Below are 22,307 nucleotides of genomic sequence, written 5' to 3'. Positions count from 1 at the left end.
TTCCTTGTTCTGTAGAAATTACCTGCTCAGAACGAGTAAAGTGGTGTCTCATTAAAGCAGTGCTATATCCCTGTTTATCTGCTATATTCCTTTCAGAGAGCAACAACAGCAGTCATCAGAGGGCACAGCACTTTCTGAGGAGTAGTGATTTTCTTGGTTCTTTAGCGGCTCCTTAGATCATTAACCGGTCACTAATCCTCAAGAAATGTCCTGTTTTGTGACTGTTGTCATATGAGTTATCTTAACTAATAATTTTAAACTTACCTATCTTCTTCCTTGGAAAAAAACAATGTCTTCTCTGTATCCCAACTGTCCAGCTCCCTTGATGGCTCTGGCTCATTCTTTGATTGTTTTTCCTCACTGTAAGGAAATAAACTCATTAGTTGAAAGATGATGCTTAGTCATTTTTCACTGTTAAATTGGCATTAGTACAGAACTACTAGCATGTACTTATCTTGGACTTGCTCCACTGGGAAGCTAGCAAATAATGCATAATCCTTACCTTTACAAATTCTGTTTATTTTTAAGGAGAAGGCTGAAGTCATCCACGAGATTCAGAGAAGTGATAATTGGCATGCGTCACAAAAATGGAGCAGGATGCTCAGTTTCTTCAAATTACTTATGATTTGAGTAGAAATAAACCCCTCAGTCAGTCTTAGAAGACAATACCCCAATTCTCCATTCCTAGTTACTCAGTAGCAATTAAGAGAGGAAATGCCAGAAGCAGTAGAGAACATGTCAGTTCTTGCATTTACAGGTAAAGGAGGTCAAAAAATGGAAAATTTGAAAGGATTACTTTGATTATGAATCATAATTTAAACTTTTCCATGAAAACTTTGCCAAAATATCACATTAGATGAATTTGTGAATCTGGCAGCCAGTATGGCAAGAAAGTCATCTTTAGTGATACTGGCAGAAGGAAAGTCTTAAGTCAGCAGTGCCAAACAAGTTTTTCTCTTGATTTATGTGGTTTAACAGTTAATAAATGTATTTCATAATAACATGTCATTCCATAGTGCCAATTTTGATGATTTGTATATGATTCTATGAATGTTATGAGGTTTTCTTAAAGTTTCAGATTCTGGATTTTTATGACTATCTGAGCATCTTGGCTGCTCTTTTTTATTTTCTGTTTTTTTGTTTGGTTGGTTTTTGTTGGTTTGTTTTTTGGGGTTTTTTTGGGTATGGGTTTTTTTTCAAGAAAACCTAAGATTCAGGTCATCTTCATTGTGACAAGAAGCTGAAAACTACAAGCTCCAATGGTATGCCTGCAGAAGATTAATCTGAAAATCTTAATTGATTTAATGTCAGTCCTGTGTTTTTAAACTTAACTTATGGTTATCAAGGCTTGTGGCTGATAATACTGCCTTGTGATGGCTGTTTTCCTTGAAAAGATACAGAGGTTTGAACCAGGCATCTCCAAATCTAGAAGAAGCAGACAATGCTATACCTGGAGATATTCTAAACCTTACTGTATAGAATCTGGAGCTGACAGAATTCCAACAGGCTTTTCTGTGGACTGTGCAAAATAGAAATGATCTATATGAAACCATGGCGTTGATATTTTAAGTATGAGAACAGGCACTAACACAGGATGCACAAATCACTGAGTCCCCTAGAAAACTAATTTGGTTAATAGCAGTCCTTTTGACACTCTGAGGCAATATTACTGTGGGTCTGAATATTTTTTATGGCTTATTTTTCATCACTTACTTATCTCTTGCATCCAAATAGTTATGTTTATACCTGAATGCTATTAAATTTGTGTAGATTAGGAAAGGACACCAGAACCCACAGATTAACTTCAGGATCCGTGTGCTTGTAGACATGTCTCCCCACCATATTTTTGTCAGGAAGGCCTGAAAGTCAAGAAAACAAGAGATGGCTTTAACACCAAAAACCCATACTTGCAGATGAAGTGCACCTATGTTCTGTGCCACAGTGAATGGTCTGGAAATCTCGAGAGCAGGCACACCTTCAGAGCAAACAGGCACTCTGCATGTCCTTCTGCAGATGTTGAGTATGCAAAGAGTTATTAAGAGACCAGCGGAAGAAACAGCAAGTCAAATGGAATTAAACAACATCTGTAGTACTAAAAAGTGCAAGTCAGGCACTGGGAACTAAAAGCACCATCACTCTTAATTTGGCTTCATGTATGTGGAGAGAATTCAAGTTGTGAGAGCAAAGCTGAATAGTAATTTGATTTAACTTTTTTCTATGAGCTCTTTCTTGAATCTGAACAAGGAGTTACCTCACATCTTGGAGCAGCTTCATCATGCCCCAGGCAGATTTACAGTGCTTTTCTGATGCTTCTCTGTGAGCAAGGATGGAATAAAAAGCAAAAAGCACACAATAGATTAAAGGCTAAACCTTCTCAGCACACTAGTCTGTGGGCCAGCTGGATGAAAGGGTGGGCAAAGGGGGAACTATGTTGCTTTGGCAAGGACATGGTATAATGTCCTCTTCATATGGTGCTAGGGAGAGAGGAGAGTCCCTTCTCCAAAGAGTGGCTCTTAGGGGAATGCATTTCATAGTGTTGTTCAGTTGCTGTGCTATTCTCTTCTGTGTCCAACTTAAAGCCCCAGGGGTATATAAAACTTACCTGGACACCGTCATGTGCAAAGAAAGACTTTGCATCTGCTTCTGTAGCCAGCTGAAGGCAGGTGGTTTTGTTCCAGTACTGATTTTTCCTCACCAACAGAGTAAATGCTCTCTCCTCACTGTTGTGGTAGCATTCACTAAACAGTTCTGTCAAATGAAGGAAACACGGACAAACAGATCTTGTAATTTAAAAGAAAAATTAAAAAAAATAATGTAAGGCAAGAGGGCAATGTGTATAGGAGGCAGCACAGCAGCAACAAACCCTGAGCACTGCCAGATGCTCCTTGCTACACCAGAGACTTCTGCAAGGCTGCAGTAATTGAAAAGAGCCTGAAAGAGCAAAGAGAAGGTGGGAGGGAGAGAGGAAGGATGCTGGACACAAGAATAACTCACTATGGCCTTATGCGTGTGTGTACATGTTTTGGGGCAGAGGGCAGATGAAACAGATTTGCCTTGGTAAAAAAAAATCACTGTAATTTTAAAATTGCCACTTGTTACAAAAAAATTGAGTAAATCTCTCAGTACCTTCCTTTTACTTCTTTCTATCTGCATGCACTCTTCTCAGCACGGGGCCTCTGACAGGTTTGGGGTTTGGGTTTTGCGTGTTTTTTGTTGGTTTGGTTTGGTTTTTTGTTGTTTTTAGTTTGTTTGTTTGTTTTGTTCTGAGTTTGGGTTTTTGTTTTGTTTTGTTTTTCTTTCTTCTTCAGAAAGCATAAGCAATTTCTTGGAAACGTCAATATTTGTTACAGTCTCTCCTCTGTAACTGCTTCATGTGGAGCTTTAGGTAATATCAAGCAAAACTGTATCACTTGGGTGATCCACTTACACCTTGAAGGATGAGTTGCCATGCTGTCTCCACTCTCCTGACTAAACAAAAGGAGCAGCTCAGCTTTGGCTTGTAGACAACAAATCCTTGGTTTTAAGACAGAGGTATTTGACATCAAATAATATTAGACTTGCTAGGGTGTTATGGCATAGTTGTTTCCAGAGAAAGTGGTCCTGGAGCTTAGAAACTAGGATAAATAGTCCAAAAAAGTCAATATTTTCTCATTAGACAAGATCTGGATTCTTGTGTCTGTTTCATTCTACTGATTCACTTGATTATCTCAGTACCTAAACCAGCCTACATCTTGTGAGGGCTGGAGAAAGGATCAAGTGCACTTAAAATAAGCCAATATACAGACATCTTTTGGAGTTGATATGGTATTTATCACTCTTAAAGAAAGTTTGTTTATGTAATATTGACAGCGTTATCTGGGCCAGAAACTAAAACTGAGGATCTGATCTAATATTTATCAAAGCCAAGGAGCAGACTCCTGGATTAGGCCCTGTAATTCCATGACTAAATTACTTGAGTCCTGTGATTATACAAGAACCTGATTTTTAATTTTTGTGAATAATAATGGCCCTGTGACAAGAAGGGAAAATGTGATCTGTGTATAAATACTGCAGCAACGCCTGCATGAACCTTCAGCAGCTTGATGTACAAGCTTCAAGGGAGAGGAGCCTCTGCATTTGCTACAATGTGTGGCATATTTTAAAGCCCTCTGTTCATGGCAGGTCTACCCTCAGGTACGGGTTGAGCTGAAGTCAGGTCAGCAGAGAAACTTGTGTGCAGACATCTGTTTCTAAACCAGGCAAAGGGGAAAGGGCTCAGCATTCCGGCATTGCAGATGCCTGGATGCTTTACTGCTGTAGGGAGGGGCAGCTTGTCTGCTGCAAAACCAGCCTGAGCCTCACTGCAGTTTGCGGTGCAGTTAGCCCTCTTCTGGGTGAGGTAATCTCAAATTATTTTTAGCAGCAATGACAAAACCTTAAAACTTGTTGCTTTAGTGGCCCTTACAGAGCAAGCGTGATATAGCAGGAATACCAGGCTGCTGTGAGCCTGGAAGCATTTTGGTTATTCTATCTTCCACGTCACTGTAATGCACCTCGTCCTAAGATCAGACACTTAAATATCAACAAGCAGCAGGAGAGTAATTTCTTCCATGCATTTCAGGGGCCAGTCTTGGTTCAGTGATTTTTCCAAAATGATTGAGTTTTGAGTCTTTCTGTGGTATCTGAATGTTTGGGACTGCCTGCGCTGCAAGGCTGTTAAATTATTCATGAGAGTTGACCTTTTACACCTCAAACAGTATTTTTTTCACTTGCTTGCCTTCCAATGGCAGTTACTTCTTAAATTTTCTGTGCCATTCAAAAGATGCCATTACTTACCAGCAGCGAGCTGCTCATACTTGGCCTCTTTCATTATACAGGCTGCTTTGGTCTCCGTCTCCAGGCGGGACATCTCTTTAAGGATCTTGCAGGCTGCCAGAGCTGAAGCTACACCCTCCTGGCCCTGTAGAATTGAAAGGAGTGCTGCTGTCACCCTTCACTGGGGGGCATTTTTGAATGGAGGAGACTCCACTAAGGAGCACATCTAACAACAACAAGAAATTCATGCCTATCTCCCCTTCCAAGAAAAATTTTTGCTCAAATACAGATTTGAAAGTCCAGAATATTGATTGAAATGACAGTTTTGATGATTGAGAATTGAAAACCATATATTCTGGATGCCCTATCCCTAGCAGTGTTCAAGGCCAGGTCAAATGGGGCATTGAGCAAACTGGTCTAGTGGGAGGGCCCATGGCAGGGGGGTTGGCACTGGTTGATCTTTAAGGTCACTTTCTACCCAAAATGCTATGATTCTGTATTGGTAGTTCTTGTGCCTTGTAAGGCTGGAGACTTCTGGGTCCAGGCCCTTACAGGGTCCTGATTTGGGGTAGCAGTCAAAGACTAGAAAGAGAATAATGTGGTACGGAAATAGAGCAATACAGTCTCACAGTGCTGAGATACCTCCATGGCTGTGCTGAGACCCTGCATAAGGAAGTAGGAGAAAGGAGGGAGCACAGCTGGCAGAGGCACAGCAGTGTCACAGAGCAGAGACGTGCCTTCTGGTCACAGAGCTCCACAAACACAAGGCCCTGCAAGGTGCTGATGCACACGCACACACACTCGCAGCCTGAAGAGCTGTGCTGCAGTTTGTCCCTCCCCATGACTCCCTCCATGCCAGATGCACTCCTCTGGAAGGTCAGGGATGGAGTCTGACAGCTGTTTCACTCTGTGGGGGCAGGGAGGCTCCCAGATGCAGGAGACAGGGCCTCGGTTGTGGGGGGTTGTAAAACAGCAGCCAATTATGCCAGCTGGAAGCTCAGCCTTTGAGAGCATGGTGCTGTTGTTCCCTACACATAGAGCACGTTAGCTAAGGACGCTTCACTGCACCCTCTTCCCTCCCATCACGCTTGGACCCACTCAGTTGACCCAGTGTAGAAGGCACAAAACCTGTGCCTGAGAGTGTTGAGTCATCAGGAGCAGGGAAGGGAGGGCTGACTGCTGCAGAGGTTCAGGCTGTGCTGATTTACACCTGCTGCTGCTCTGCCCTCCCTCCATTAGACCCCCTGGCCCCCACTGGCATGAGCCATGCAGAGATGAAAAGCCCTATATAAATGCCACCTCTCGTATTTTGGAAACAAACCTATCTGTCATCTGAGCTGCAAGGCTGAGCAAAAAAAACATCTCGTAAACTTGAAATACGTTAATATTTCACCTGGAGCAGCTACAGCTCAAAGCTTACCATAGCCCAGAAATAGTTTGCCATCTTGTGCCGGTTTTGAAGTACTGCCCATACAAACAAATCCCTCCAAGGATTTTCACTTTTCTGGTTCATATCCAAGGGCCCAGGTAATCGCTTTGTATTCATTTTATCCTGAAATATGGTTTGTAGAAATTAAAACGTGCTTTGCAGTCCGTTCCATGCAAATGACATGATCTAAGCTGCTCTTGGCCTTGCCAGCTACTTCTTCTTTTGATTTTTTTTTTTTTCTTTTCTGTAGAACTAAGAGGTAATTAGCTCATTCTGTAGTTAGTCAAAGGATCCTTGTGTCCCTATTACAACTCAATATGTGTGAGAACATTCTGGATGAAATGGTGACTCCACTGAAGCCGATGGTAAAATTCTCATTGACTTTATTAAGGCCGGGATTTCACTGCTGGTGTGTAATATCATACAAGACAAACCTGTGATTAACTAATCTGAGCTTGCTTTCAATTATATTTGACTCTGCTTGACTGCCACAGAGGACATGGTTTCAGAGAAAAGGGAACAAAAGGCATTTTATTTCAACAGAAATAAATCTCGCCAAGGCCCTGTGCAGTGCAAGAGCAGAGTACGTCAATACCCCTTTTTAGTCATTCCTTTGAGAAACCTTTCACTTGCACAGGGAGCAGTTTAAGTTGAACGCTGCTTATTCCTTTAGCACTTGATAAAAAATTGTCCAGAGGAAGTGTAGCCACTTAGGTCAAGTTCTGAGTTTTAAGTATTTTTTAAAACTGCCTTTATCGCATTAATTAGAAGCAGTGAGAGTATATTTATTCTTAATAAAGCAAGTTTTTTGTGAGAATATAGTTTTTAATAATTTGAATTATGGAATTCTCTTCAAATTTATTTTAATGGCATTTGGGGGGGGGTAGGGGTGGGTTTCTTCAGTTTGTAGTGAGCTATTTAATACATTGAATTGCCTTGAAAACCTTGCAGGTGACAAACATATCCTAAAAGTCTCACCTGTCTTCATAACAACTAGTTCCTAACTTGAAACAACACAATTTAGCAACAGTGACACTGGTGTCCCAGTACTGTTGCCAGTGACAATTGGATTGAGCCACTGTTGGGAAGCAGACATGGGAAGAAGCTTTTAAAGGAAAAAAGTTAGTAGACGGCGTGATCTGATATCTGAATTGGGCCTTATTTACAGCACTTGGCTTTAGCTCACTTACTGCCAAATGCCAGAAAGGCAAGTGAGATTTTGGGGCAAATTTTTATTTCTGTAAAATTTGTAAATCTGGAGTTTGCTTAATGACTTCAGAGGTGTTGTCCCAAGTTGTCTGTCCTTGGGAATGAAGAAACCGTGACTAGATTTAAACTTAACTTTTCATACTACCAATTAATTTAGAGATTACAAAACAAAAGTGATTTAAGCTTTTAGTGAGAATTTTTTTTAATAGTTTTTTGTTTTAACAGTTTTAAGATGGAATTAGAACTTGGCAAATAACAAATGGCTTAGTTGTTTAGTTTATCTAAAACTAAATCTTAATGAAGTTTCTCTATATGTCTTTGTTTTGAAATCATGCATCCAAACTTATTTTAAATGCTTTTTCAAGAACTGTGTTACTTAGGAGTTTCGATATTAAATATACTGTCAAAATGCAAAAATGATGACGTATCTATGGCACAGTTGTGGACTACAGACATTCCACAGATGTACCCATATCATGTTATCCTTGTCACATGGTGGCCAGCGTGCTTGCCAGGGCCACTTCACACAATCATTCTTACTTCTTGCTGTATGTTATGTCACTCAATAACAAGATTATAATGATCTAAAGGCAAGTATCATATACTGCATATTATTGAATATCCTGTCCACTCGTACACAGTATAAAGCTGGGACTAGTTTCATATATAAAGACTACCATTTTCAGACCTGAGATTGAAAATGTCCATTGCCTGCTTTTCTTTCTCCTAGAAAATACTGCCTTTCAAATAGTTCTGCTTGAAGTTCTGTACAAGAAATGCAGACTATTTTCATGTCTAATAAAAAGTGGGAGTGTGAAATACAGGGGCCTCTGTGGATTGTGAAACAAAGGCCATATCTTAGCAGTAGATCAAGGTACAGTGAAACCTTGCATAAAACCCGGGGGGGGGGGAGAGGGGGAGAAAGAGGAATCACAATCTATCTTAGAAATAACTTTCTTTTCCTTTTTAATTTTGAAATTAAAAAGATCAGACCATTTCAAATGTGATAATAATTGACTGAAAAAACAAATGAGAAACTGAAGTGACTATTCTGTCATCTTCCCTTTCCTTCCCTGCCCCACCCCGAAAGGTTAGACCTAGTTAAAATTGTTCAAATTGTAAACTGGAGTAGAGCAGAGCTACGATGTCAAGTTGCTACTCACAGATTTTTTCTTGCCTCCATGTCTGAGGTCTTGATAGAAACCTTTCCATGCATCATGTAGAAAATCCTTGAGAACTCTAGAGACCTCACTGAGAGCAAAGAGTGGGCAGATCTCCTGCTGCTCATTTTCCTGTTGACCAGTGAGCCCTGCCAAGGTCAGCTTGTTTTCTTCATGCTTCTTCAGAAGAAGTTCATAGAGGAGACATTTCTGAGAAATGGAACAGTAGAGTCGCTGCAGACGACTGTAGGTCAGGAATTCATATATGTTAGCCCCGTTGTCAATAAATAATCTTACGAATTCTGGTTTGTCATTGACCAGAGCATCCATCATCACTTCCTCCAGGTCACAGGACTACATTGATGAAGGGAGGAAAAGAAAAAAAGAAACAAGGAAGTTTTTTTGGGTAATCATGGCTGGATGACAAGAGGTAAGGTTTAACATGGGGACATGCACTGTCTTCCACCAGGTCAACGGTGGGTACAATGAGAAAGAGGTAGAACTATCTTGATTTCTCTGTGATAAAATGTCTGTGCAAGCAATAATGTACAAACATCACCACAAGTAGCCTGCTGTAGGACTTGTGGTGATGTTGGGTACACATTGCACTGCGTATTTATACAGCAGTTGAAAACAGTGACATTCTTCCTACCACCTTCTAACAGTAATATCTTCCTGTTCTTGTGCTTTTAAGCTTTGGTTTGTTTGCCTTAAAGACCTATACAGAAGGGGGAGAAAGATTCTTGCCCCCAGAGAGCTCAAGAAAGAGATCATGACTGCTGAATTATTCCTCTGTACTCAGCCATTTTGATATAGGGGACCCTAAAGATAAACAGCCTCAGGAAGCATTATACTGCTGCCCAATCTCTTAGTGGAGCATGCAGTAAGGTAGTGTTAAAAACTGAAGCCATCTTGTGGGATGTTCCATTGTCCTGTACACACTGGATTATACACCCATTGTCCTGTAAGATAAAACCTGGTACCTTCCACTCCACGTCACCATTGAATATTTCACTTTTAGCAATGTCAAGTCTATTCCAGGCCACTGCCAGCTTCAGTTCATCCAGATATTCTTGGGCCTCCTGACTCTGACTTTTGCAGGCTGACAAAAATAGGAAAGGCAAATAAACTCAGTACTTTACACTTATGTTTAATTTAATATAGTATTGGTACTTTGACTAGCAATACAAGCTCTCCTTCAGCTATCACAAATCTGTGGGTTGCTTAGCAAGGAACTCTTCACAGCAGTTTTTTCTTGAATTAAGAAATATTAATATTCAAATATATTTTTTTTTCCTAGCAGAATTCCCTATTAAACCATTAAGTTTAAATGGCTGTTCACTTTTAAGAGGGACCCTGGCCTGTAGAAAGCAGGGGACAGGACTGGCTGTTGTTTCTACCTTGTTTCAATTAACACACCAGGAACAGAATGTCTTTCCCCCTCCTCATGCTAAATTTAGGCTAACACAAACCATTAAGTTAACAGAAACTGAAATACATGGCAGCACAAGTAATGTTTTCTTCCACAAGATACAGTGGAGATTTCTTATAGGAGAAATGGATTATTTCTGGAACTAAGGCCATTCTTGTCTACTTGCGGGTTTTGTTTTTGTTTTCTTGTTGTTTTTTTTTAATGGTTTGTAATTGGGATAATATACTGCTCCAATATATTTTAGTTATTCTGTAACCTCTACTACTAAGAGAAACAAGTGTTGAAATAAAGGAGCAATTAAATTAGTATAATACAATAGCATAAGACTAAAAAGCAAACGGTAGTTTAAAGCAAAGTTACAAGAGCTATGGTAACCACCACAGTTAATTTGTCAATAAACAAACAAAAGAACAGTGCATCAGAAATGAAATCTGATCCAACAGCCAACTGAACTTGCATTGGAAAAAAGTGAAATATATTTATGGCATAGAAGATGTCAAATAAAACAAGCATTACACTGTTCTATGTTTATTTTTCTTACCTTTTACTAAAGCTTTTAAAATTACTGTATCTAGTTCTGAACCTTCTTGCTCAAAATTGTGCAGGGTTAAAAGATGCTGGTGTGAAATAATGTTTTGAATCTGTTGGGAGTTGAAACACAAGTCATTTTACACGTTTTCCTACTGCTATATATTAGTGCCCAAGAGCCCAGTGAAGATCACCCACACCATATTTCCCAAAAACTTACATTCCAATTGTAAAGATGAGGTTTGGCAAGAAGACAAACATTATTAGTTGCTCATATATAAATAAGTCCTAAGGCAAGGAGGTAGTTACGGCTTTTCCAAAGTCACCTAGCAGGATAGGAGGAATCAGAATGTGGATATCCTGAGAACCAGAGCAGTGCTTTAATTAAAAGATCCTTCCTTAACTCACATTCTTATTTGACTCATAGTCATGCTATAGCCAGCATACCACTAGTTTTGTTTTATCTCATCCTGCTTTGACATTTAAGTTTTGCTCTCAGAGTTGTTTATTTAAAAGCATAGTCTCTAACTCTTCTTTGAGTAAAAGTTCTCAAATATTGATATATACAGGAGTCTTCTCTTTCCTTCTGTTTGTCTATTTATTGAGTTTTCTTTCTCACAGTGCAGCTGCACTGAGACTGTGAGCATCTGGCAATATTGCTTCTATATGCCTTTCATCCTCTTTTGTTAGTAATCTGGCAAAGTTCTTCCTGATGAATTCCTGATAAATTTAAACTTTTAAAGCTAAGGATTATGGCAGGGACTGCAAAGAATAAGTATTGGATCAGGTCAGGTGGACTTAGTTTATCTCAGAGGCACACAGTGCTCTTCAGTTTTCATAAAAAGATGATTTCAAAGTGGTTTTTTTGTTTCAAAAAGGCTTATGCATAGTGGTTTAAGTCCAGCAACCCTAAGACAAAGAGTAAGGAAGATCTATGAATCTGTTTTGTCCTTCTTTTTTAAGAATAATAATATTTTAAGAGCAAGCAACTGACAATAGATAGGATAATTTCTAAACACACTTCATTCTATTTAATTTATTCATGCTTATCCACAACTAGGTTTCCATTAACAGCTGTAGATCATGAATTAGGTCTCTTCTGTCACAGCTGCACAAGCTCCACAGCTGTGGATATAAATAATGCTTCATGTCCTACAGAAGGACTGTGGAGTTCCTGGGTGCTGGCTGTTACTTGGGGAAATAATTGATGAAGGACAGAGCCCTAAGTGTTCAGCTGAATCACTACAACAACAAAGTAGTTTGTATGATCAATTGAGCATTTGATTTTTATGGTGGGGGGGGGTATCCTGTAACACTAGTGTCAAAGCACTGGAGAACCCAAAACTGCTGAGCAGCTTCTTGCCAAACCTGTACTGAATGGGCTACTGAAGCTACAAATGTTAGGAGAGCTCACTGTTAGTGTCCACTGAAGAATGTCCTTCCACAAGAAGCTTTCTGCAGGGAATTTCTCCTTAAATTGCTTTTGAACAGCTTCCGGCATGATAAGCTGTGGGTCATTCATGAATTCAGCTAAGATGTCAGCTGTACCTCCAGACCCTGCTAAGATAAGCCAGGGAGCAGAATTTTCCAAACCGCTGCAGACTCTCTGTAGTTTAAAAAGTACATTTTCAGAATTCACATATGGAAAGAAAATGTTGTTCAAAAGAAGGACTTCTAGGAAATTAGGAGTAAATGTGTATCTAAACCAGATTCACTATGGAATCAGTCAAATCCTCTAAGCTATTATTATTTTTCAGATTCTGTAGCAGGTCATACATGTATAGGCCCCTGACTATGCTTCTTTTCATGACACATCTGCTGAGTAGCTAAGCAACCTGATTTGGACAAACAATGCATAAAATTTCTTTGTCCCTGACTTTTTTTCCCCCCTGAATTCTGTGCTTCAGCATAGTCAAGTGCAAGAGTAGCTTTACACAGAAATTATTAGCAGGCTTTTTGGCGTAGCATTTTTTTCTACCTGCTACACCCAGCAAAGATGTGCTGAAAGTAAGGAGTTTGCCTGTGGGAATACAACATTGGACTACAGGAAAAAAACACTGAATCATAGCAACTACAAGAGTTAAAGGCTATTAATTCTATTACTTGTGCAATTAGAATGAGTAAGGCAGGTAGTTGAGAGAAGAAAGCAGAGACCATGGCATCAAAATTGCACAATGACTATTTGCTGCCAGTCTATTTCTTCCTCTGGAGTTACACAGGACTCCATTGATTCAATTGTGGTGCAGAGTTTTTCTCTAATTTCGGTGTTGAGGTTTTTTTGAGTTTTATAAAACTGTGGTAGTCTTTGGTGTGTATCATGCAACTTGTAATTTAAAAAAATGATTGTAAAAAAGTGTGACCAGTTATCCCTTCCCAGCAGATTTCCAGCAGCTTCAGCCAACCACATTTGGTCTCTAAGTCATGTTCTCTAAAACTTTGAACAGAGGATTTATAAGTCATAATTTGTGATTTTTCTAATTCAAAAATATAGGAAACACTGCAATATTTAGCTTCTGAAAAAGAATCTCAAGAAGTGACATAATCCTAGTTTAAACAGTGAGATTTTTAATACCAGTGTTTGTTTTAGTCCAGCTGACAAAGTTATGACAAGACACAGGGACTGGAGACTGAAATTAGAAAACATCATCAGAAATGAGTCACTATTCTGAAAGAGGTTACCGGCTTGCATGGCACAATCTCATCACTTGAAAACTTTAAATTATGGTTAAATTATGTCTCTCTGAAGGTACTGTAGACAGAGAGTATTATTAAGAAAAAAAACAAAAAACACCAGAAATCAAGGAGTATGTCCTTGTTAACAAGCTCTTAAGTTGTAGAACTACTCAGGAAAAAAAATCCAAACTGATCCTTCAATGAAGATTTGGGATTGTTAGCAGACAACATCCAGTCTTCTATCCTACAATGTTCTTTTGCTCAGTGGGACTAGGATACTATCATTTTAAATGGCATGTCTAGCAAACCTGGTCTTGTACTTCCTCTGAGCTCTGGGACAGGCAGTTGTCTCCTAGTTGCTGGACAGCACTGAATGATTCATCTCTTTTTTGTATGTGTTCTCAAGTAATAGCACAGTATTTCTGTTTCACTAGATCTGGAGCTGGCTTCTGTGAGTTTGTTTTGGGTTTGGATTCTTTCTTCCCACTGTACAAGCTGGCAATGGAAGCTTTAAGGATCAGCTGGTGCCTATTCAGAAGGAAATATTTCTCCCAAACAAATACTGGCAAATTTAATATTAACAGAACTCAATTCTTAATGGTGTATAGATATGAAATTTGACTTTATGTAAAGTGGCAATAGATGTGTTTGTCATCCAGCCAAATTTTCCATTAATGACTTGGCACCAGTTAATTTATTTTTCTAAAGTTGAAAACAGCTTCTTACCTCAAGTGTGCCTGGTCCTCCATTTACGAGTAAGCAAAGCACAGGGATCTCAATGCTACCCGTTCCTGTGAAACAGATGGTTTAATTTTTAAAAAAGCTGTTGCAGTTTCGCCAACCCCTCAAAAACATTTGTCCTCTTCTGCGCTGTTTTGGTGCCTACACAAACCTGCAGAAGTCAGGCAATTGCAGGAGCAAGTGGCAAAGGAAGAGAATAACACCATCACCTACCAGACAGGGTCCTGGTCTAAGATTCAGGATGAAGGCACCTTTGCCTCAGACATCTTGTGTGATCCTTAGTAAGCAGTCCCGGCTGTTCTCACCTCAGTACACCTCAGCTGCACAATATGGATATTGGGACCTCTGTGTGTCATACCACTGTTGAATTTTTATGTTATTTATTTACTGCAAGGCTATCAGGCTATGGAGTAATGGAGCTGCATTAGGGTGCAGAACAAGATTGTTATGTTTTCAGAAAGGCAGCTACCATTATTTATATTAAGATACAGTTAGAAGTGAAAAGCTCTCAGTTCATCCCTGGTGTTATTTGTTTGCTGGAAGATGCAGTGGAATCCAGGAGAAAAGCCTTATAAAAGGAGGATTTAAGAATATGAAGAGGCTGACTGTGTAGACCAGCTAGGGTGAGTCAGATATGATTTGATAGGAACCATATACTCCTCATTATTCTGGTTAAACAGCTTAAAATTTCATTCAGCACAGTCTAGTGTGGTGATTAATAACAATATAATTGGATACTTTTAAAAGAAATGCTAATGAAATATTTAACATATCATGGCAGCAGGGGAAGAAATGAGGTCAGCATCCCTGTCCTAAGACATCCTCCCACAGGGGCCCACGTATTTTTAGATGGTTTATACTGTAAATGCTGTAGTCTGTAATCCAAAGGTGACTATAGATTGGCCTGAAGGAGCTCAATTAAAACAGTAGCATCATGAGATGAATGCCTCTTTCAGCTGGAAGATAAAAGGCATTTGGTCCAAATGCTTTTTTGATGTTTCCCTTTGTAGATCTCGCAGAACTGTGTACAGATCTCCTTTTACTTTTTGTTTTCTCTCTTGTGGGATGACTACAAAGATGATGTTGGACTGAGCTGTAGCCAGGATGCGATTGGCAAGTAACCTAATTTGTTTTAGTGAATGGCATAGCACTGTCGTACCTCTCTAAGGTGATGTTCTTTGAAGAGTGACCTCTGTGACTACACATTCCTCAGGGTATGATTAAGTCTTCAAATATTCTTCACTTACCATAGATTTAGATAAAATCTAGCCAGAGGAGGGGCCAGTGTATTCTGACTTTATGCTGGGAAGGTGGAAAGTCCTTAATTGCAAAGAATATTTACTATATTAAAAAATTTCCTCTAAAAGACTTCTAGATGTTTTTTAAAATAGGGAAATTCTGCATGACCTTAATAAAGTGTTTTACTTCAATAAAGTCACATAGCTGTGCTCAGGTTGTATATAAATGAACTTAAATGAATGACATTGGTTTTGTTTATAGAAGATAATGCTGAATTCAGTATGTTCAAGTGAAATATTTGTCATATGAATCAGCATTCTTTGTCAGAATATTGTTCCACTGAGATCTGTTCAATCAGATTTGGTTTGCAAGCCAAAAGAGGCTACTTTGTGATTCTCAGCAGTACAGCCTCAGCCTACCCTTACAGCCCACCTGTGGTCTTTCCTGTGTGAGTCACCAGATAAGTATTTTTCACATGCATTCATGGTCTCAGGTACATCTGTGCAACCATACTATGGGCTGTGTAATGGAATATTCCATTGATGCATACAACTGTGAATAAGTGTGCTCTCCCTTCTGTTTCAGCTCTGCTAGCACTGCAGGTATTACAGAAACAAAGGAAAGGCAAAAGTAATTGAATTAGTCCTACAACTGAATTCTTTCCACAAATAGACCTGCCCAACACTCAGTTCTTATTATAAACAAAGGTCACATACATTTAGATGGCCATTAGCCATTACAGTATTTACCCAGGATAATGTTTTATCCTGAAATAAATATGGCTTAAAATATTTCAGAGGGCTTTAGAACAAGTCTTTTCTTCCAGTGTGGGAGCACTTCAAGACCTCATGTATGAGAGGGGATAAAAGTACACAACAATGAATATCAATCTCTTAGAACCACTGGTTAAGGCACTTGAAGCTGGATTTATTTTCCATTTGTTGTGTTTAAGGCAATTTGAGCTATGCTTTGAAGATCAGCTTTGAGCTACATTTAAGGAGATGCAATAGAAGTCCAGATTTTTGGTTCAAAGAGCAGCTTTCTCTACTTCAGAAGCTACCGAAGTTCTGCCTCTTACATAATGACAAATGTGTTTACTTGATCTTGCCTAAGTAAGCAATTGTCCAATTTGGGAATTGGACTTGCCTTTGATAAGGCCAGGGCCCCACAGGTATCACTATAATATCAGCATTCCTCAAGTTAGCATGCCTATATAGAACCTACTTACCACCATATCCAGTACGCTGTTCTGAAATATGCTTTTCCAAGGTGAAACGTAGCTTAGTGGTTCCATCTGGCTCATCTGGTGTTACATGGTCCACCAAAATAAAGTGGGAATGGTTGTGGTCCAAAGAATATGGTGGGCCTTGAATATCATCATCTGATTGATAGTGTACAAGACTTTCATTCTAAAGAGAGGAGGAGAGATGTTAGTGTTCTCTGCAAAACCCAGTCCATGTTTTAATGTGCTTAATCTCCATTTCTGTGCTGTTTGCACCCTGAGACACCACACCACCTATGAGAGACTTTAATAGATTCTTGAAAAAGTGTAGAGGAGAATGTGCTCCTTCTGAGAGGGATCGGATTTGACAGGATTGAGAACTGAAGTCCCTGAAGTTTCCCTCTTGGCCTCTGCAAAATATAGTGACATCAATCACCATCTCTGGAATGTAGGTTTTGGATATGTTTGTTGGACAAACAGAAAGGGACCATGAGACCCCATAATTGCGGATGGAGCTGTAAAGCCTCAGCTGGTATAAAGAAGGGTAAACCTATTAATTACAGTAGCATTTTGTCCATGTTTAGGCCGGTAGATAAGTTAGCCTGCCACATGTCCACAGCAATTTAAACGCAGCTGTACTTAACTGACAGGGTTATATGAAGTCTAATCATTATTCTCAGTCTGGAAATTGTATTCTAAAAGAGTGAGAGACGGATTTTAGAAAGTGAAATCTTCTTATCTTTTATTTTGTGTGAGGGGTGTTATATCTTTAAATGATTTATTAGTGATTTTTGGCATAAAATCAGTCTAGGTAAAATAGAACCCCTGTTACAGTCTTCCACACACATACTTTTTCAAGCCCCCCTTACTTCCTTAATACATCTTTCTTTCCTACTGTTGCACATCCACTTTGATACTGCATTCCTAGCTGCAAGCCAGGCTGTAAATGCCTGGTTATTATTTTTCATTTTCATAATTACTGTCCTCTTGCAAGTAGGTCAGATTAAAACAACTGTTTAAAATCAGCATTTCCTTCTATCGTGCCTGTTTCCAGCTCCTGCAGCCTTTGAGTTGATGAGCAAAACTCAGACTGTCAGCTTGACTATTGTGACTGTATTGCATTTTCCTCACCCTAATTGTGTGGGCACAGACAGGTGTCAAAGCCTTTTGAGAACATAGCAGTGTAACTACTGTCATTAAGGTATGGCAGAGAGATTTACATTCAGGTATTTAAGAGCCAGGTTGTATGTAGGGCCTTCCTCAATCTCAGTTTTTGGCAGTGTCTGACAGAGGAGGAGGTGCCCAGTTGAATCCTGGGAAAAGTCCAACCCAGCAGTTATCCGTGTTCTCCACAGACAAGACAGTTATCCATGTTCTCCACAGACTAAGAGCTCATAGCAGCACTACTAATGCATAAAAACATGAAGCAACCCAGAGGACAAGTTCCTTCATGCTGCACATGCATATCACGCTCTTACGTCGCTTTCTGAAATGAAGCTGCATACAGCCAAACCGAAATCTCCTTCAAAGCAAGGTGAAAAGGGCTGTTATCAGGCATGTTCCTATCGCTTCTTTCCTTGTCAGTGGCTCTGGGAAGAGTAGGAAAATCAGATGCTGTTCCAGGAAAAACAGCAGTAAACTTGCACATCCTTTACAAAAAGCAAGTGCCACAGATTTCTTTTATCTCCTTCTCTCTGTCTCTCATTTGTTGGGGAAAGCTTCTCAATACAATTAATTTCCTTCAGATTTTTTGTTTTGGCAGAGGGTGTGCCTACATTCTGCTGCCATGCAACATTAAGCCTACTCACCCAAGATCTGGCCTTTGACTAGGCACAGAGGCACAACAAACAATTGAAAAAGGCCCTTTGGGATTTTCCTATTTATTCTCTGAAAATGTGGAAGTGATGTTTCAATAATGTTTAAAGCACACCATCAACACAGAAGAGATGGGAGGGATCAACTGATTTCAGGGCTTGTTTTTCTCCTTGCTAGTGTGGATTGTTAGCTCTATTTTATACAACAAGCTGCTTGTGTTAGTGCCAAGTATAAAAAGAGTTGGGTTTAGATCAACATCCCTGTCTGTAGTTCCTTTGTCTTAAAGTTACTGACTAAAATCCAAAATGTTTTTGGGTAGAAGCTGTGCCAGAAGTCATAGGGTCAGGAACGTTCTTTACAAAATATTCCTTGCCAAAGAATTCAGGCTTTAGTTAAGGGAGAGAAAATCTAATGCAATAAAAAGACCAGTGCACTTGTTTTGTAGGTGCTGATTGGGAAAGGTGCAGATGCATTTTGATCACTTAACCTACGAGAGAGGTGAAATAGTTTGCATTTGCTAAAGCAACTTTCCTGAGAAAAATTCACAAACATAATGAACCAAATTCTTTCCTCTGAGGTCCTTTCAGACCAGTTCACCCACACAAATAGGTTAAAGTCCTCCAGCTAAAGAGTCCCACCTGGTAGAACACACAGGTGGCTGTCGTTGGCAAAAAAGGATGAAAAAAGAGGAAGCCCAATTACAATAAATCACTGATATGGTCTGGCAGTCTCCCAGCTGCTAGCTGGTACTTGCAGGCCTATCTGAAAGAGCAGCTAGGTGTGAGTTCATTTGTTTCTTAGCTTCTCCAGGGGAGTAAAATAGCGCAGAGAAACTGTCATTCGTTGATATTACACACCTATTTTATTGTTATAATATTTTGCTTAGGACAGACTGTATCCCCAGTGACAAAAAGGTAATGCTACATTTTTTTTTTTCTCCACTTGCAGGTCAATTTAGCATTAACACTTTAAGAAATTGTTTTGTTGGGTGAGGGTTTCTATTTGTTGGTTTGTTTTGGTTTTGGATTTTTCTTCCCAAGAACTTTGATTTCTTTGACCCAAACTGAGAAGTCCCTAAAGCCTCCAATAACTGGGCAAAGTCCTGCATAGCTAGTATTGTTGGCCTGGTGTATCAAGCAAGTTTTTGTGTATTAGACACCAATTCAGTGGCTACTTAAGAAACCTTGTCTTGGAATATTTATGTCTGGTTTTCCATAACAGAAAACATGCTTTTTACAGTATTTATATAATAGCTTGGAGGAAGTGATTCTGCAGTAAGTGGACAGGGGAAAAAAACACTGAAGGTACCTTATTCCATGTGCTTTTTTCCTGACCTTCATCCTTGCGCTAATGTCTAATGCTGCCATCTGCGGGATATCTCTGGAATCGCTGCAGCGTGCACCGAATGCGCAGGGCACAGAATCATTCGGTTCTAAATCCTTCTTGCTCTTTATTTTTTTTTCCAAAACACAGTTTAAACCCCACTTTTTTTTTTTTTTATGGTTCTATAAAAGTTGTTTTGCCATCTACTTCCAAATTTTGTAAACATGCAGCTTATATCTGAACAATCTGGTTTCACAAGTAGAATGAGTGAAAAGTACCTTTGTGTTGTCCAGAATTTCTCTGTGCCGAATTTCTCTGAGTGAAGTTATTCCTATGGCAATCACGCTCACTCTGGATGAAGTGCTAGCCAGTGCAAGATCTTGGACTGCCTGCACTAACTGTCTTGTTATTCCTACACGTAAAGCACTGGTAAAAATCCAGGCACCTGAAATTAGTTTTTAAAAACAGTTAGATGATTTCTTTGTAATTGAATATGTTTGTGTGTCAAGTAACATTACCTGCAGTATTGGATTTAAGGGGTTTTTTTAGGTAGATAAAGCGAAGACCGGTCTTGATGGACTATAACATACAAATTACGTAAGACTTTAATAAGGAAAACAAGAAGAAATTATATGCCCAAGCAAACATTCTTCACTCACTGTCTAAACACAAGCAGAAACATCACTGTACCAGGCAGTTCTGACTGCTGTCTCTTTAGGACAGTAGAATTTATAGCAGCATTGTTAGGGTGACAAGGAATCATGAACTCTCTAGGTAAACAGATAGTTGGCCTTCTTCAAATATGTAACATAAAGAGACTGGAGATCTCAATGCTGTCCGGTTTTAAGTACAGAAGGCATGTGGAGCTAGAGAATAACTATGTGGCACAGAAGTACCAGAATGAGCTTCAGTACTGGGCTTTTGTTATTAGAAAAAGCAAAACTGTTACAGTCTTGTCTGGAACAGTGAAGCTAAACCAAGAGATTGCTGTGAAATGCTCACAGATATTTTCACTTTGTTTTGCAGGTGTTTTCATAAAGCTATGGAGAAAAAAATGTCATCTTACACAAAAGTCACTTCCATGCCTATTCCCATACATTGGAGGGTTTGGTTTTGTTTTTAAATGCTTTTCACTACTCTTGTAATTCATGTGAACAGCCAGGGAGAAAGTGAGCTAACTTACTTTGTGTTATACATTAACAAGGTCTTTTTGTTAATCTTGAGTTTAATCATAGGCAGTTTAACTAGTAAAGTTTGTTCAACTCTTAGCTTTGACAAAAACAAGATTTCAAGAAGTAAAATGGCTGTAGCATGATTTTGACTAGTAGCTAAAAAGTGAGAAGGGAGAAAACAAGAATTCTTATTTTTGACCTAAATTCACACTTACTGAAGTCAAATTATACTACTCTCTTAAGAATTATTTTATGACACCAAAGAGAGACAATGTATTTGGTCCTATCTCATGCTATCTTTCTAATCTCATCTCTGAGGGAATAATATCAGGTAATTTTACACTTCAGGAATGGTTGTCTAGAGTAGTTTGGTTCAAAATAACTTATTTTTGCTCCTATAATACAATCACTTTAATTTTCAAAGCTATTTACATGCAGGTTGTAGATTGCATTCAGAAAAGTCTTGAATTTCCAAAATTTGTGAGCAAATCCATTGTCATTAGCAGATCACTGGATGCTAGGTGTGAGAATCCAGCAGGAATAGAAATTCCTTCTTTAAAACCTAAAGCACTAACCTGTGCTTTGAGCTGCCTTTATAAGTCCTTTCTTTAAGGTGTCCCGTAGCCAAGGCTTCATCCGGAGATTTTCTTCTTCCCCTACTAAAGACACAACCAAGTTGGGAGCAGGAAGCTTCCATTTGTTGAGCATAACTTCAAATATAATTCCAGGGTGAATGGTACTTGGAACCTTAATAAACTTCAACAAACAAAACAAAAACCCAGTGAATAGAGATAGGAGAGTTGGATAGAGTAAAGAGATTGTCCATGGTAAATGCAGAGGGGAATTATCACAAACTTAGTTATTTAAGAAAAAATTATTTGAGCAAGAATCAACAGAGAATTAAATACTAGAATTAATTTAGCAGGCTTCTGTATAATTGCCATCTCAGTAATTGGGACAGTTCCATGGGCTAGTTCTGTGTTGCAAACTGACATATTACACTCTCCTCTAATGCTGCTGCCTTTGGTTTCGTGGCAGTCTAGCAAAGCCAACAAATTTCTTAGGTATTTCTTGTTTCTGCACAAGATGAAAAATTTCACCTGAATTCATGTCTGTTTTTCAAGGATACGTTACATGAATCTATTGCTTCTTCAGTTCTGTATATATTTTGACTTTGTGTTTAAGACTTTATGATGAAACAAAATCTTAAGGCAGATTTCAGGAATTCCTAGGAAGTCCTTCTGCTCTAGCACGGGACTAGTGAGCAGGTGGATCTGTCTGTATGTATCCTTCTCTGCATATTAGCAGAATAGAGAGAGAACTTTAGGAAAACTCTTGAAACAGCTCAAAAGTATGTTTAAAATGTTGAAATCCAAGTTAATATTTTTTGGCAGAAAGTTGTAAAAACAGGGAATGATGCAAAATGAAGGAAGTAGGGCACATAATTGATTTTTTTTTTTAAGGGAAAAAAGTAGAGTTGATAACTCTACTTGTAGCATATCATTGCAAATCAGCTGATTGACTTCTGTATATTAATAGGCCATATTTTAAACCACATTCATGTTCAGGA

At 39.1% G+C, this 22,307-nt stretch overlaps 1 protein-coding gene across 1 annotated transcript in view; it reads right to left on the bottom strand.

The window, feature by feature from the left end:
- Window positions 1–21,847, bottom strand: part of TRPM5 (transient receptor potential cation channel subfamily M member 5) — a 38,993-nt gene extending 17,146 nt beyond the window's left edge. The window contains exons 1-14 of the mRNA XM_064659774.1: window positions 21,838–21,847; window positions 21,313–21,591; window positions 19,844–20,010; window positions 16,434–16,614; window positions 13,952–14,016; window positions 11,967–12,158; window positions 10,566–10,665; window positions 9,576–9,694; window positions 8,596–8,946; window positions 6,215–6,346; window positions 4,816–4,939; window positions 2,603–2,748; window positions 1,747–1,859; window positions 265–360 (exon numbers count right to left, since the gene is read on the bottom strand). Coding sequence (XP_064515844.1) covers window positions 265–360; window positions 1,747–1,859; window positions 2,603–2,748; window positions 4,816–4,939; window positions 6,215–6,346; window positions 8,596–8,946; window positions 9,576–9,694; window positions 10,566–10,665; window positions 11,967–12,158; window positions 13,952–14,016; window positions 16,434–16,614; window positions 19,844–20,010; window positions 21,313–21,591; window positions 21,838–21,847 — 2,075 coding nt within the window. The remainder of the gene's footprint in view (window positions 1–264; window positions 361–1,746; window positions 1,860–2,602; window positions 2,749–4,815; window positions 4,940–6,214; window positions 6,347–8,595; window positions 8,947–9,575; window positions 9,695–10,565; window positions 10,666–11,966; window positions 12,159–13,951; window positions 14,017–16,433; window positions 16,615–19,843; window positions 20,011–21,312; window positions 21,592–21,837) is intronic.
- Window positions 21,848–22,307: the final 460 nt, after the last annotated feature.

Source organism: Pseudopipra pipra, chromosome 6, assembly GCF_036250125.1.
Source record: "Pseudopipra pipra isolate bDixPip1 chromosome 6, bDixPip1.hap1, whole genome shotgun sequence".
NCBI classification, from domain to species: Eukaryota; Metazoa; Chordata; class Aves; order Passeriformes; family Pipridae; genus Pseudopipra; species Pseudopipra pipra.
The sequence above is the reverse complement of the archived record's forward strand: the minus strand, read 5'-3'. Positions and strand labels throughout refer to the sequence as shown.